At 39.8% G+C, this 17,548-nt stretch overlaps 1 protein-coding gene across 4 annotated transcripts in view; it reads left to right on the top strand.

Moving 5' to 3' along the window:
• Positions 1–17,548, top strand: part of LOC137654447 (tRNA (32-2'-O)-methyltransferase regulator THADA-like) — a 64,240-nt gene that overhangs the window by 19,360 nt on the left and 27,332 nt on the right. For 3 of the 4 annotated variants that reach the window (XM_068388072.1, XM_068388073.1, XM_068388074.1), the window contains exons 4-7: positions 55–167; positions 1,554–1,835; positions 11,072–15,140; positions 15,289–15,442. In XM_068388072.1, coding sequence (XP_068244173.1) covers positions 55–167; positions 1,554–1,835; positions 11,072–15,140; positions 15,289–15,442 — 4,618 coding nt within the window. Of the gene's footprint in view, positions 1–37; positions 168–1,553; positions 1,836–11,071; positions 15,141–15,288; positions 15,443–17,548 lie in introns of all 4 variants that reach the window. The other variant, XM_068388075.1, reaches the window with a different exon arrangement.

The raw sequence follows: 17,548 nt of genomic DNA, 5'->3' as shown, positions 1-17,548 counted from the left end.
TGCAGCATTGTACAATAGCTTTAGTTTATTTAAACAGTTCTTTCTTCTTTTCAGCTATTATCTGCATCTGTAAAGTCAGAAAACAGTGCTAAAGTCATCACAGACATTCTTTTAACATGTCTGTTGCAGCTTCCATCCAAGGCACAGCTTCGAATAAAGATTTCAAAGTAAGAGATTCATTATTTGGTTCAGAATTTAATTTGTTGTCTTTTTGCTTTCAACTAGGCTAAATCCAGGTTCCATTCTGACCAGTGGTCAGAAGAAAGTAGACATGACACAGACAGCAAAGAGAAAATGCAGAATGTAGTAAGATAGTTGAAAAATATTTGCAAATGGAGAAAGTTGAAATTAAATCTGAGGAAAAGTAAGGTAATGAGAGCAATTGAAAAAGGAGGCAGATTGAATATTAGTAAGCTTGCTGTAAAAATAGAAGTAGTTGGTTTGTTTAAGTTCTGTATCTTGGAGCAAGTATAATGGAAAGTGGCAAGATTAGAGAAGGGGCGAGTAACAGAATAGTGAAAGCAAGACTGAGTATTTACAAAAGACTGGCAAGAGATTTTAACTATGTGGGGAAGTCAAGGTGAGAAATTTTGAAAGGTTTGTTGAGTCGCTTCACATTTGTGGAAGTGAAGAGTCATTGAACCTATTGATATTAACTGTTTGCAAAATATGAGTGTCGTGAGAAGAATTGATCGGGTAACAAATCTGGAGATAAATTTAAGAAGAGGTTGGCACAGGTGAAATGATGGATAAGAGCATTTCTTCCTACACATAATACAAACCTTTGACCTTTAATAGGGGTATGACTTTAGTGAAGCTAGAAATGGCCATTCAAACTCTTATAAATCCCAGGTCCCCTTGCACTGCACAATAGATTTTCCCATGCCAAAAGTTTATAGAAGAACATTCCAATAACATTGTTTCTTCTGACTCTCACTCCTTCACCCTTGCTAATCCAATGAGAGTCTGTAAGGACCATCCTGGTACAAGAATGTGAAGTCAGTGTTATTGAATCTACCTTAACATTTGGGAAGGACCTGTCAGTGGTGTAAATCCTGAAGGTATTAGTTTGGTACGACAGGCTACCTTCCTTTATATCTTGTGAAAAAAATTGTTTCAGTATATGAGCATTTTCGTTTGCTAACTCACTCCCAGAATAAAATGAACTCGTGAGTGGGGTTACCTCAATTGGGTTAAAAAGTTGTACTAGTCAGGGCCACCTATAATAATTTGGTTTTCTGTGAGCGATCAGACGAAAGTCTGACACACACACACATGTATGTACAGTATGTATGTATGTTTATTGAGTGAAAAAGCTTTTAATTTAAATAAGTGTTATACAAAATGAAAGGCTCATAATAACACAATTGACATAAGACCATATATTTTGATTAGCACTGCTCCAAACCTGAGTATTTATTCCTGTACGGTATATGCTCAAGTGGCTTGTGTCATGAATAGTAGTAAAAATTATCGTTTTATGCTGATAGGAGGAAAATTTTGTATAATGCAGAAATATATTAGATTATTAACAGTGAGGTTTCTGTTTTCAGATTCATATCCTCTATAGCTGTAACACATCCAGAGATATATGAAGAAACTGCACTTGGAGTAATTTGCTGTGCTTTGTCAAACACTGAAAACCCTCTGAGAATTATGCAAGCCATCAAACTTGTAGTAGAGGATGCATCATCAATATTTTCTTTCCAAGAGAAATCCGAATGTAATCTTGCGACTGAAGAGAAAGATTTTTTGAAACGGTTATTAACAAAGATCCATCCACTTATGCTCCAGGGAATACTGAGCTGCATCACACATTTATGGTACTCACACAAGTAAGATCCTGCCTTTGTTATAAGCACTTAATTTATTCATTGAAATTTTATTTCTTGTACTGACCAACAATTGTAGTTACATGTTTAGAATACGGTAATGGGAAAAATCATATATAATATTTTCTGCCTTTGTGTTTATATTTTTTGGTTTTCAGTAGTGTTTTGGTATTCATTACCTTCTAAAGTATTATGAAATTAGACTTGCATTATTTTCATTTAATCTTCAGTCTTTTCTTTCATGTATGAAATATTTAATATTGTCATTCATTCTTGGAATATTCAGTCCTTCGTTCATACTTAGAATATTCAGTCTTTTCATTCATGCGTAGATTACTATTCAATCTGTAAATTCATGCATAGAATACAGTATTTAGAAATTTCATTCATGCAATGTAATACTAAATTTTTTTCAATATTAAACTTAGCCGGTGATCATATAGCTGTCAGCTCTGCTGCCCGACAGAAAAACCTAAGGACAAAATACGCCAGCGATCGCTATACAGGTGGGGGTGTACATCAACAGCGCCATCTGTCGAGCAGGTACTCAAGTACTCCATGTCAACACAGAACCAAATTTTCTCTCTGTCGTGCCACTGGCAAGACCTACTAAATACGCTGTTACTAACTGGATTTGTTTTCACAACTATTTGGTGAAGTACACTATTCTAGTTTTGAGCTTTCGCTATGCAGGGGTTTTATCTTCATCTCAAAACTTGAACTCGTTTTGGATAGATTTAATTATGGTGACAAAGAGAGTATGGACTCTCTTTCACTTTTAAATGGCCGACCCTTCCCTTAGACGGAAGTGTGTTTAGGTTTTTAGTAATTCTGCTTAACACGTTATAGATCTATATATTTTATATCTCTCCGCCTTTATTAGGCCTCTTCGATTAACTTTCCATTTATTTTAAACATATAAAAATAAATTTTTATGTTTTGTTTATATGCGACCTTTCCTGATAGTAGGCGGTCCTAACTTGGAACCGAAGTTAATCAACGTTGAGCCCGTTATATCGTATTTAACCTTTAAAGAATTTAAAACTTTTTAAATTTAATGTTTTATGAAAGAATTTCTTTGATAGTCTTCGTACTGTTTTCAAAGATGAACTAACGTTTAGTTTTTTAGACTACGCAGTTGTTGACGTTCAGGACGTTCAACATGCGCTCTATCGTTACGATAGAGAGAGAGTGTATCACGGTTTCACTTTGCAGTAAGAGTAAATCGATTCTGACGTTTCGTTCATTCTTTCTTAGCTTAAATGGTTTAAATTCTAAATTAAAGGAACTTTTTATTTGGAAAACCTTTCAGTTTTTTCCTTTAGCCAAATAACATGTTTTTTTGACGATATATAATTGGGCTCTTCTCTCAGGTGCGAAATCAAGAGAGAAATAGAGAGAGAGATAGAGACGGAGGGAGAGAGAGGAGAAAAAACGTTCCGTTCAGCGGGTAACGTTGTTCTCGTGTCTCTCTCCTCCCTAGTCGCTGTACGGGGAAGAAGGTAAAACGTTTCTAGGGTTTTATTCTTGTCCCCAGGCTATGTGCGGTGAGAGATTGTAAACATAGTTTATTTGAACTAGTGTTTAGTCTCTTTCCCAGCCACTGAATTCTTTATCTCTATATATGTTTTCTGTTTTTGCTAGTATTAATGAGCTGCATTATACGACTGTTTTCGCAATTACTACCTTTTAATGAAGGGTAGAATTGCGTGTTTCAGGTAGAAATCAGTAAAAGTTTCGATTTCAGTGAAATAAGTGCAAAACAGAAAATCGAAGTGATAAAGTGATATGCGCAAAGTGTTACAGTGTTGCGTCCGAGGGTTCGTCTGTTCGTGCCTGTCGTTCACCTAGTCCGGGACCTCTTGCAAGCTCCCAAGCCCAGGGGAGAAGTAATGTCGAACGACTTATGGGTTCGTCAGGCCTTGATCAACGAACAGACGTTTCCCTCCGTGGTTTCGGGCGTATCTACCCAAGATCGCCCCACCCACACAAAGACGAGAGAGCCCATTTACTTCTCGTCTGCGGAAGAGGTTTCTCGTAAGAAACCATGGACCAAGGTCTCGCAGCTTATTAAGCGCAAGTCGGTCCCTTCCGCGCAAGTCCAACGGCCCAGTTGTAGCCACTGGGTCAGTTCGGATTCGCTGCAGTCTTCCGACGACTGCTCACCTCCTAAGAGAGGCAAAGCGGTACCGCAACAGGCAGTAACACCGTCTGTTGCCGCACCTGCTGCTGTAGACCCTAAGTGGTCTTTGCTACAGTCTATGCAGACACAGTTAGCATCCTTTATGCAGGAGTATCGTGCGGAGAAGGTTGACGCTGCACCCGTTAGCCTACAACCAACCACGGTTGTGCGTACAGTAGACGCTGACGCTACCTGCTCCCGCACTCCGGCTGTGAGAGTTCCACCACCCATGCGCAGTGTACCCTGCCAGCCGCACGTTGACGTTCACAGACGCACGGAACCCTCCGTTGACGTTCGCGAGTTACAACAACAACCTAAGTTGTTTTGTTTTGACGCGGTGCGTCAACCTCCGCATTCTAGAGTTGTTTTGACTGCTCAGTATAGACAGTCAAAGCAGTCTCGAGTGAACACTGTATGTCCTCACGCACCTGTTGTGGTTGACAGTTCAGTTGTTGACAGTTCACAGACTGTCAAGCAGTTACATGACGTTGCCTTCTGGTCTGCTACTAATGCACCAGTGCTGTATGTCCTCACGCACCTGTTGTGGTTGACAGTTCAGTTTTTGACAGTTCACAGACTGTCAAGCAGTTACATAACGTTGCCTTCTGGTCTGCTGCTAATGCACCAGTGAGACCCTCACTGAGATAACCTAGCTTTTCTCGGACAAGGTTCCTGTAGATGAGAAAGTGCTGTTCTCCCTCCTACTGATATTCCTTTGAGGACTCTGTCATTTGGAGAGGAGCCTTAAGCTGCTTAGCCTCCTATGGACTTTAATTAAATCATGATGATTTTTTAAGGATCTTCGTCCGGATCTTGTAACTGCTGCTCCTCGTTCGCCTAACGTCAGAACTTACACTAGGCCTAGCTACTTCGAAGCCGTTGTTGTTAAGCTAGTGCTCTCTCGCTCTCCTTGAGAGCGTTACGTTGGCTAGGCGACTGGTTTTTGCACCAGGAGGAGTTTTAGGGATACAGCCTTTGATTTCCCTTCTTTTAAACTGGCTTATAGAGCGAGAGTCTGATAGGACACGAGAGAAGTTCTCGGCTTGGGAGTTCATGCCTCTGCCCAGATAGACTTCTCAATTCTGGTAGACTCGCCCTGGCGCCTAGCCAGGAGACGCTCCAAGTTGTTTACAGGTCAACTTCTCAACTTTTGTCGAGCCTTTGAAGTTTTGCTGTACTATTATGTCACACATAACAAGGCTTCCAGGGATGGTAAATGGTTCCGCCTCAGTCGCTAACCCCGTCTGTTGCCACACCTGCTCCCGTAGACCCTAAATGGGCTTTGCTGCAAGACATGCAGTCCAAGCTTGTGTCCTTGATAGAGGACTTAAATACGGAGAAGAACCTTCTGGCCAACAACCTTCCAACCGGTTGGTTGTGCGCCCTGTTGACGCTGAGGTATCCTACTCGCGTCTGCCAGTTGAGGTGGTTCCTCCACCGATGCGACCCAGTGTGGGTTGCCAGTCGCACGTTGACGTTAAGCTACGCTCGGAGGTGGTTGTTGACGTTCAGTGTGTCACTAGGAAGACGTTCAACAACCAGCAGAGGTGACTTGTTGTGACGCAGTGCGTCAACCTCAGCAACCCGGTAGGGTGTTGACTGCACAACCCAGACAGTCTAGACAGTTTCGGGTTGACGCTGTACTTCCTCGCGCACCCATGGTTGTTGACAGTTCACAGACTGTGCAGCAGTACCATGATATTGCGTCCGGCTCCGTCATGCATCCACCAGTGCGACCGGATTCAGCGAGTCAGACGTTGCCCACTCCGTTGCCGTTTCCTCATCAGTTTCGGATGAGGAACCCTCTGATGAGGACGTTGCTGAACAAGACGATCAACCCCCAGCCCTGCTATCCATCCAGAAGATGCTGAAGAAGGAACGCTGCCCAGTCAGGCTGTGGATGAGTCTGGTAGGGACACTGTCATCCGTGGATCTATTTGTGTCACTAGGAAGACTACACCTCCGTCCTCTTCTATTCCATCTAGCTTTTCACTGGAAAAAGGACAAGACGCTAGAAGCGGTCTCGATCCCGGTTTCCGGAAAGTTAAAGTCTTGTCTGACTTGGTGAAAGGACTATATTAACCTTAGAGAGGGTCTTCCCCTGACTGTTCAGACTACCAACCACGTTCTCTTCTCGGACGCATCGGACGTAGGCGGGGGTGCGACATTAGACGGTAGGGAATGCTCGGGATTATGGAACTCGAGTCAAAGGACAATGCATTTCAACTGCAAGGAGCTACTGGCAGTACGTCTGACCTGGAAAAGCTTCAAGTCTCTCCTTCAAGGCAAAGTGGTGGAGGTGAACTCGGACAACACCACGGCTTTGGCGTACATCTCCAAGCAAGGAGGGACCTACTCTCTGACATTGTACGAGATCGCAAGGGACCTCCTCACCTGGTCAAAAGGTCTAGACATTTCAATAGTAACGAGGTTCATCCAAGGCAACTTGAATGTCATGGCAGATTGTCTCAGTCGGAAGGGACAAATAATTCCAACAGAATGGACCCTCCACAAGGATGTATGCAAGAGACTTTGGACCACCTGGGGCCAGCCAACCATAGATCTCTTCGCAACCTCGATGACCAAGAGGCTCCCAATATTTTGCTCACCAATCCCGGACCCAGCAGCAGTTCATATAGATGCCTTTCTACTAGATTGGTCACATCTAGATCTATATGCATTCCCTCCGTTCAAGATTGTCAACAAGGTACTGCAGAAGTTCGCCTCTCACGAAGGGACAAGGTTGACGCTAGTTGCTTCCCTCTGGCCCGCGAGAGAATGGCTCACCGAGGTACTTCGATGGCTAGTAGACGTTCCCAAAACTCTTCCCCTAAGGGTGGACCTTCTACGTCAGCCACACGTAAAGAAGGTACACCAAGGCCTCCACGCTCTTCGTCTGACTGCCTTCAGACTATCGAAAGACTCTCGAGAGCTAGAGACTTCGAAGGAGGCAGCCAGAGCGATTGCTAGAGCAAGGAGAACATCCACCCTTAGAGTCTACCAATCGAAGTGGGAAATCTTCCGAAACTGGTGCAAGTCAGTATCCGTATCCTCGACCAGTACCTCTGTAACTCAAATAGCTGACTTTCTCTTATACAGTATCTGAGGAAAGAACGATCTCTTTCAGCTCCCACTATCAAGGGTTACAGAAGCATGTTGGCATCAGTCTTCCGTCACAGAGGCTTAGATCTTTCCAACAATAAAGATCTACAGGACCTCCTTAAGTCTTTTGAGACCACGAAGGAGCGTCGTTTGGTTACACCTGGTTGGAATTTAGACGTGGTACTAAGATTCCTTATGTCAGACAGGTTCGAACCGCAACAATCAGCCTCCCTGAAAGATCTCACCTTAAAGACTCTTTTCCTGATATGCTTAGCCACAGCTAAAAGAGTCTGTGAGATTCATGCCTTCAGCAAGAACATCGGATTCTCATCCGAGACGGCTACATGTTCTACAACTTGGTTTTCTAGCCAAACACGAGCTGCCTTCTCGGCCTTGACCAATATCGTTCGATATTCCAAACTTATCGCATGGTTGGAAATGAACTAGAAAGAGTCTTATGTCCTGTAAGAGCTCTTGAGTTCTATTTAAAAACCTTTACGAGGCCCGTCTGAAGCTTTATGGTATTCAGTTAAGAATCCATCTTTGCCTATGTCAAAGAATGCTTTATCCTAGTTTATCAGACTGTTATTACGAGAAGCTCATTCCCATCTGAATGAGGAAGACCAAGCTTTGCTGAAGGTAAGGACACACGAAGTTAGAGCTGTCGCAACTTCCGTGGCCTTTAAACAAAATAGATCTCTGCAAAGTATAATCGACGCAACCTATTGGAAAAGCAAATCAGTGTTCGGGTCTTTTTATCTTAAGAATGTCCAGTCTCTTTACGAGAACTGCTACACTCTGGGACCATTCGTAGCAACGAGTGCAGTAGTGGATGAGGGCTCAACCACTACAATTCCCTAATTCCATAACCTTTTTAATCTTTCTCTTGAAATGTTTTATTATTGTTTTTGGGTTGTCCGGAAGGCTAAGAAGCCTTTCGCATCCTACTTGATTTGGCGGGTGGTCAAAGTCATTTCTTGAGAAGCGCCTAGATTAGAGGTTTTGATGAGGTCCTTTAGTATGGGTTGCAACCCTTCATACTTCAGCTCCTAGGAGTCGCTCAGCATCCTATGAGGATCGCGAGGCTCAGTAAGGAAGACGTACTTAAAAAGGCAGAGTAATTGTTCAAGTCGACTTCCTTACCAGGTACTTATTGATTTTATGTTTGTTATTTTGAATAACTGCTAAAATGAAATACAAAATACTTAGCTCTTAATGTAACACATAATGCTGGTCTCTACCCACCCCCCTGGGTGTGAATCAGCTATATGATCACCGGCTAAGTTTAATATTGAAAAATGTTATTTTCATTAGTAAAATAAATTTTTGAATATACTTACCCGGTGATCATAAATTAAAGGACCCTCCCTTCCTCCCCAATAGAGACCCAGTGGGCAGAGGAGAAAATTGGTTCTGTGTTGACATGGAGTACTTGAGTACCTGCTCGACAGATGGCGCAGTTGATGTACACCCCCACCTGTATAGCGATCGCTGGCATATTTTGTCCTTAGGTTTTTCTGTCGGGCAGCAGAGCTGACAGCTATATGATCACCGGGTAAGTATATTCAAAAATTTATTTTACTAATGAAAATAACATATTCATGCATGCATGAGATGTATCTCAGCAAAGGACACATGAGTATCTGTTATTAATTCATACAACTGAACTTTCATAAAAAATATAAATCTGTATGGGTACATGTGATATACAGACATCTTGGTTACACTAGGTTGTTTGTTGAATCATTATCCCAGTTGAATAGCTTTATACAAGATGGTGATTTTTATTCTTTATATCACAAATATTTAAAGCAACTCTGCTGGAATATGGTATATTAGTTGTGTACTATACAGTATGTGATCTTTCCCTATTTTTATATAATTTTAGACTTTTCTTCCTTCTCACGATATACTGTAGACTGTAGATTAATAATGTTTACTTGTCTAAAAAAATAAAAATCATTTTTATAAGTCTTACCCAACATTCATTGTGCTGTACATTTTGCAAGGGCAGTTTGGTTGACAAACTGAAAAATTAAAGCATGAGTAGTGTGGTTTGTATAAGTAGCCATCCAATCTTATGCTTTGAGTCCTACTACTGTGGCTGCTAGAGGGTATCATCTTGAATCCTACCTTAGTCATCTGTTTGGTAGTTACTTTATCTGGTAGTGCTACTTTCGTGAGAGGACTTTACTCACACTATATCAGACTTGTGATTGTAATTATGTTTTCAACTTTTTATTCAAGGTATTTTTATATAATATTGATTAGTCTGACAAGACTCATATGTTCAACCCACATATGTGCTTCGTCTATAAAGGCAAAGACTGTGTGGTTCTAGATATATTTGATAATATAGGGATCTCCTAGATCAAAAGTAATAGATTATGCTAAATATAGTCAGATAGGAGTAGGATAAAAAGGTGTAGAGAGCTAAGTTTGATGGTTCTCATTTGTTACTTGCCGAGCTAAGGACCATAGTTTGGTTATTGTTACTTCATGCCGTGTGAGCATACATAATTTACCTTTTAATCTGTATGATAGGACTCACTGTTCCTTGTAGAGCTTCCATATGTTCTTCCCCATTTAGAAAAAAGGATCTTGTTCTTCCCCTCTAGATTATTTACCAGGCCCCTCAAATTTAAGGTTTGAGCTGTTCAAGGCCAAAATAGACAGGTAATTATTCTTTTATTTATCTTATATCTTGCTATAGAACATGTCTGATCATTTGATTTTTATAGGTATGGCTATGAAAATCATAGTCAGATGCTACCTGCAAAGAGGGATATGATCAACAACCACATGAGCATCTAATACAACAAAATCCCATTGTGTTTTGGTTTTATGTGTGAAGTATCTTAATAGTGTTGTCAGAGTAAAAGTGGTTATGAAACACTAAAGACTTAACATTATTGCTTTTAAGAGAGATTCCACAATTTTTCTGTTACCAAGCATTAAATATTTTTGCTTTCTCATATATGCCAAAGGTTCCTCTGTTGCAACTGTCATGACTTATTGATATGCTGGCTTCATTACAGATTTGAATCCTACCAACATGCAATCATTAAAAATAATATGAGATCTTCATGGAATTGGACATAGTTTACAAGTTCCATTCGTGTCCTCAGGTTGAGCCCCCTAGAATCAGCTTGATTCTGAGAGCTTTTCTTAAAGACCCTCTTTTACAGTAGTCCTCTCTTCATTCAAGAGGATTAGTAATTTACAGGTGGTGCTTTGCAATGTAGATTTTGATACAGAAACAATTCCTTATTTGATTACCAGCTTTTATAGCTAAGTAGACTCCAAATGTAAGAATTTCCCCTTGATATTTTCCCATTCATTCTCTAGACGCTGGCTGGTGTGGAAAGAAGCATTCAGGAAATGTTTCTCTGTCAAGTTAAGCCATTAAAGAGTATGTACAGTACTCAAAAAGAGAAACTCTGACGGAAAAAATTTCAGGAATTTTATTTTGCAACTTAGGTAATTCTCACCGTTTCAAAGAATGCTATAGTGTCTTCTTTTAATGAAGAGTTTAGTTGTGTACTCTATATACTTTTTTGCCATTTAACCATCTTTCAGAAGGAATCAATATGAATGCCAAGTGAGTATAGAAATATTAAATTTTTTTATTATAATTCTTTTTTTTTTTTGAAAACATGAAAGTTTTGTATCAAATATATTTCTTGAAATAATAGTAATGATATGAAAGTATGATAAATTGGCTCTCCATATAAGTAATTTAATTTTTATGAAGTAAATATTCTTCTTCATGGCAAGATTTTATGGTTGGGTGCACTCGTTTATCTTTGTTTTGTATGGGGATTGCAGCAGTAACTGAAGATTTTTAAAAATATCATGAACATTATGAATTTGTATTGCTGAAACAACAATGCAGTAGTTACTATTTAAATTTCATCGCCATTTCACAATAACTAATCTAACCTTTTATTTACAGGGAATCTCTGTCATCCATTGAAGCTACCCAAGTCTTGCAGGAGATGCAACAGCTTATAAAGAATAGCACTGCCTATTTACAACAATATTGCTCCAAGGACAATATCAAAGACTATGAGGAGCCTTGTAAATTATTAGATTGTGGTCTAAACATAATTGCACGCCAATCTTGCCCTCTTGATTTACGCATTAACTGTGGCCAGATGGTAGCTATAATTCATAAATATTCTTCTGAAGATGGACTAGATAGCCTAGTGCAGACTGTCATTTGTAAAAGAGGTTGTTATGCAGCCCTGTCACCTCTTGCGCAGTTAGCTGTGATTAATGGAATTTTGTGTGTGTCACAAGGAAAAGAGCTTTATGTCCACAACAAGTGTAACTCGTATCTTGGCCTTGAAATCCTGGAAGCTATTCTAAGCCCTGTTTTTCAATCCAATGATGGGAGCATGGCTCTTACCACAATAAGAATGTTGCAGCACTGGACTTTGCGCACTTTAGAAGCAATAAAGTCGGCTACTTTTTCCAGTGATCTTAAAAGTTTGTTGCTTCCTAGCTCCGTAATTATGTCCCGTCTCTTTGATTATATATGGCTATCATGGGATCACTTTTTAGATAGCGTAAAACATGCTGCAAAAGATAGTTTCCAGAATTTAATCAAGATACATAATGAGCTCAGCCCAGAAGATAGCATTGAACATTATACAGTAATGTGCAAAACAATGATGATTCAACCATCTTCAAGAAAATACAAACTTAGTGCTGTTAGTTGTCTGGTACCTGTTGTAGGTTGTCAGACTTTATTAAACAATGATCAACGACTACCTGAATTGCTACTATCATTGCTGAAGGACTCTGCAATGGCTAGCCATGCAGCTGAATTGCTGGAAGCTCTCTTTACAGTTCATGTAAGAGAAGTTTCAAATTCAGAATGGCAGGATGTTTGGCTGCACGTATTCTTGGATTCCTTTAGTCAAGAGATGCAGACGTTTGGATATGAGCTTTTGTTCAAAAAGTTGCTTCTTACTTGTCCTGAAAGTCTAGATATTATTGTGGAAATGCTGTCAGAGTCTTGTGATGAGCTGGAAATGGAAAAGCTTTGTTTATTGACCATGTGCGTCAAGATTGGTCGACAGTCTACTTACTGGCAAAAGAAATGTCAAGAAAAGAATGTCCAACATTCAGACGATTTGTGGAAGTTTATTTTACCTTACAGGACAATTACGTTTTGCTTAAAACATATTCATGAATCAGTTCAATTGTCAGCCTTAAGTCTTTTGTGTGAAAGTCCTAAATCTACTGAAATACCTGAAAAGAAAGAAATGGACCTTATACTAGACTACTATCATTATAACATCACAAACCAAAGCCCATCATATCGACAACATCTAATAAAATGCACAAAGAAGCTTTTCTTGAGGATTAAAGAAGCTACGAGGATTCTGGAGAAACCAAAGAAATGTAATGAAAACTTAACAAACAATTTAAACGACTTGAGAGAATTTTGTCAAAATTTATTCAGTATGATGATGCAGAATCTTTTTGTTGGTGCTAATACTGCTAGGAGAGGAACATCCCTTGTTATACTTGAACTATTTAGTGAAATTCTCTACAAAGATTGTGGTACAGCTCTTGGCATAGCTGAGATGGTCCATGAGCAGGTGTATATAGACACACTTCTTTATGTATTAGATGATTCTTATGAAAGTAACAAGATAATTGCCTTAAAGCTATTACTAGCAAAACCAAAAGATAGTATTTATTCACAAGATGAAAGAAAAATAGAGTGCTTGTTTAATGCGGCATGTAACTTAGCATCATCAAGTAGGCCTCCTGATACTGCAACAGCCTCTTATGTTTTGAAATATCTTTTGAATGAATCTGTAGCGCTGAGAATTCTTTCAAGTAAATATCCAGTTAACCTTCAATCTCAGGATCCTTTGGAATTATTTTTTAAATTTTTGCTTAAGTCATTGCAGACTGAGGTGGAAGTAGCTCAAGGCAGTTTGCTAAAAGCAGCAGCCTCTGGTCCTATGTATGGGTTATTACTCTGCCTAAGAACTTTGTTAGCTAACATGAATAAAGATCAATTACAAAAGCATCACGATGTATGGAAAACCATTGTTAAAGAAATCCTCACAGTTTGCTATGAAGTATCAGATTTGGTTGCTTCTGTTGTAAGGAATTCTTCCCCAGAAGGGCATTTACCTATGGACCTTGAGCCAGAAAGTGTGGGTAATCTAAAAGCCATATTGCAAGCTTCTATTGGTAATCAACAAATTGAAAATGACATACAACTCTCTGTAGATTCTAAACCTGATGAGTTAGTAAAAGCCCAGGCAGTGAGTGCTCAAATGTTGCTGTTATGTGCGTGGCGTAGTGTGAAGGAAATATCCTTAATTTTAGGAGATCTTGTGCAAAATTATCCCTTATATCCAAATCATCTGTCTCTTTTGACTATTGATGATGTGAAAATGATAGGACAATATTTTTTGACACAATTATCAGAAACAAAACACAGAGGCGCTTTTGAACAGTCGTATACAGGTTTCAATAGGGTATGTGAACAGCTTTGGCAGTGTAGTGATGAGCATCTGTATTCTTTGCCTGATGAATGGCTTAAAGAAGTAATTTTTGCCATACAAAATGACAACGATGATCGTTTATGTGCTACACGTCGTAGTGCTGGTGTCCCATTTATTGTTCAAGGAATTTTGTCATCAGAACCTAGTATAAGAGGGGCTGTTAGTCTCAAGAATACTATGGATACCCTGCTTAAACTCGCTGGAGAACATCAGTATAAGGGCACTGATGCAAGGATCCATGCCTTTAACATTCTAAGAGCTTTGTATCGTGACACTAGATTAGGAGACTTGATTGTTCCTTATGCACCTACTGGAATTAAAGCAGCTATTAATGGATATAAGAGTGATTCTTGGGCGGAACGAAATTCAGCTTCATTACTATTCTCCTCTTTAATTACACGAATGTTTGGTGTAAAGAAAACTCAGGACGACCTCAGTCGCAAAAACTCCATGTCTGCTCTTGTGTTTTTCCGAAGGTATCCAGACCTCTATGATTTCTTAAAGACTGAATTAGAAAATGGAGCGTGTAAAGTCAAGGAAGGAAAATTAGTGCCAGCCCTTTTCCCACTTTTGTTATTGTTAGCGCGTTTATCTCCATCACCTATAGAGGGTCGTAATACCACCTTATCTGTATCAGCTTTTACATCTGCTGTTATAAAATGTACCTCATCATCTGTGTTCCAACTTAGGAATCTTGCTTCACATGCTCTTGTTTCTTTGGTTACCCCAGACAATGTCCTAGATGTGATTGTTCAGCTTTGTGATAAAGCTTCTTTGACAGATCAAAATGGTCTTCATGGCTCTCTCCTCTGTCTTATAAAACTTTTGGAATATTGTCATGATAACATTAATAAGAATAATGAATCCGAGGCTGTTGTGAAAAGTATTACTAAAATATCATGGTCGGCAACTGCGTCTAATCTATGTTTAATGACACGAGCCTGTGCCTTAGAACTCTTCACTTTTCTTATCAGGAAAAATTTATATTTGTTTGATTTGACTACATTTCATGATATTGATCGCAGCAGCTACATGCTTGTCATGTGTAATAGTCAAGATAGCCTTTATCAACCTTGGTCAGCTTTGTGCAAGAAAACAGCCTGTAATTATGTCCTCCACTTTTCTCGGGTAGTAAAACCCGATATGAATGAATTAGTATGCCAGCTATTAACTAATGGTGATTATGAAGTACGCCTTTTGTGCCTCAGCTATATTGAAACTCTTGATGATATTCCAATGGCTGTATTTCCAAAACTCCTTGATCAAGTTCAAGGTAAAGAACAGCACAATGGATGCCTAATACAGATTTTTCGAATCATGAATAGATTTGTATCCTCTGGAGTGTACGAACAATTTGATGCAAGTTGGGAAGCAGGAGAAAAACTTCTGAGTTATTGTCTGGAAAAAACTGGTGAAGAGGCCTGTATAGAATTATTGACTGAAATTCTACGTTTTACGTCATCACTAATAGTATTTTTCCTATCAAAGGTATGTTTAATGAATACAGTAGCTTTGTATGTGAAATTGGAGATGTGTTGCTTTATACAATGAATGAGTTTAGTGGATATAAAAATAATGATATACCTAGCGATTACTTTTACTGTATGATTTTCTAATAATAGTATTTGTCTTCCAGAATTCTTTAAGCGTTTTTGAAAGTACCTTCAATGGGTGGCTAAAGTTAATGAAAGCGTTTAGTGGAAGTGAAAATGACGTAGATGCAAGGATTCAGGTTGCAAGTGGCATTTCAAGTATTTTGCCATTTCTATTTTCCCACCCAAGCATATCAGGTAACTAATTTGTATCCTTTTATTAAAATTTTAGTAGCCTAGTGGAAAAATTGTTAGCTACAGATATTAAGATTTAGGTGGCTCATGGGTCTATGGGCTAAATCTTCAGCAGCTAATACTTTATTCTAACTGGTCCTAACTTGTGCTGCCTTGGCTGCTGTCCTTAGGCTAGCACCTCATGAGCAGTAACCCTTAAAACCTTTAATCTATGCATAATTTTGATATTGACTTTTTTCCACAAATCAAAAGAAATTTTACTTGCTTAATGCGTTGTCTAAAAATCTCCAAAAATAACCCCCTAAATTAACCAAGATTCCAGTGAATCCTTCCTTGCAATTATCATGCTAATGTGATTGAAGCCACTGGCTTCCCAATCTCTAAATCATACATACATATACCATGGCACTTCCCCCAATTTTGGGGGGTAGCCGACATCAACAAAGAAACAAAAACAAAAAGGGGACCTCTACTCTCTACGTTCCTCCCAGCCTAACAAGGGACTCAACCGAGTTCAGCTGGTACTGCTAGGGTGTCACTGCCCATCCTCCCACATTATCCACTACAGATGAAGCTTCATAATGCTGAATCCCCTACTGCTGCTACCTCCGCGGTCATCTAAGGCATCGGAGGCAGCAGCAGGGCCTACCGGAACTGCGTCACAATCGCTCGCCATTCATTCCTATTTCTAGCACGCTCTCTTGCCTCGCTCACATCTATCCTCCTATCACCCAGAGCTTCCTTCACTCCATCTATCCACCCAAACCTTGGCCTTCCTCTAGTACTTCTCCCATCAACTCTTGCATTCATCACCTTCTTTAGCAGACATCCATTTTCCATTCTCTCAACATGGCCAAACCACCTCAACACATTCATATCCACTCTAGCTGCTAACTCATTTCTTACACCCGTTCTCACTCTCACCACTTCGTTCCTAACCCTATCTACTCGAGATACACCAGCCATACTCCTTAGACACTTCATCTCAAACACATTCAATTTCTGTCTCTCCATCACTTTCATTCCCCACAACTCCAATCCATACATCACAGTTGGTACAATCACTTTCTCATATAGAACTCTCTTTACATTCATGCCCAACCCTCTATTTTTTACTTCTCCCTTAACTGCCCCCAACACTTTGCAACCTTCATTCACTCTCTGGCGTACATCTGCTTCCACTCCACCATTTGCTGCAACAACAGACCCCAAGTACTTAAACTGATCCACCTCCTCAAGTAACTCTCCATTCAACATGACATTCAACCTTGCACCACCTTCCCTTCTCGTACATCTCATAACCTTACTCTTATCCACATTAACTCTCAACTTCCTTCTCTCACACACTCTTCCAAATTCTGTCACTAATCGTCCAAGCTTCTCTTCTGTGTCTGCAACCAGTACAGTATCATCCGCAAACAACAACTGATTTACCTCCCATTCATGGTAATTCTCTTCTACCAGTTTTAATCCTCGTCCAAGCACTCGAGCATTCACCTCTCTCACCACTCCATCAACATACAAGTTAAACAACCACGGCGACATCACACATCCCTGTCTCAGCCCCACTCTCACCGGAAACCAATCACTCACTTCATTTCCTATCCTAACACATGCTTTACTACCTTTGTAGAAACTTTTCACTGCTTGCAACAACCTTCCACCAACTCCATATAACCTCATCACATTCCACATTGCTTCCCTATCAACTCTATCATACGCTTTCTCCAGATCCATAAACGCAACATACACCTCCTTACCTTTTGCTAAATATTTCTCGCATATCTGCCTAACTGTAAAAATCTGATTCATACAACCCCTACCTCTTCTAAAACCACCCTGTATTTCTAAGATTGCATACTCTGTTTTATCCTTGATCCTATTAATCAATACTCTACCATACACTTTTCCAACTACGCTTAACAAACTAATACCTCTTGAATTATAACACTCATGCACATCTCCCTTACCCTTATATAGTGGTACAATACATGCACAAACCCAATCTACTGGTACCATTGACAACACAAAACACATTAAACAATCTCACCAACCATTCAAGTACAGTCACACCCCCCTCCTTCAACATCTCGGCTCTCACACCATCCA

Source organism: Palaemon carinicauda, chromosome 15 (assembly GCF_036898095.1).
Source record: "Palaemon carinicauda isolate YSFRI2023 chromosome 15, ASM3689809v2, whole genome shotgun sequence".
Classification (NCBI taxonomy): Eukaryota; Metazoa; Arthropoda; class Malacostraca; order Decapoda; family Palaemonidae; genus Palaemon; species Palaemon carinicauda.
This window is presented reverse-complemented; position numbering and strand designations above follow the sequence as displayed.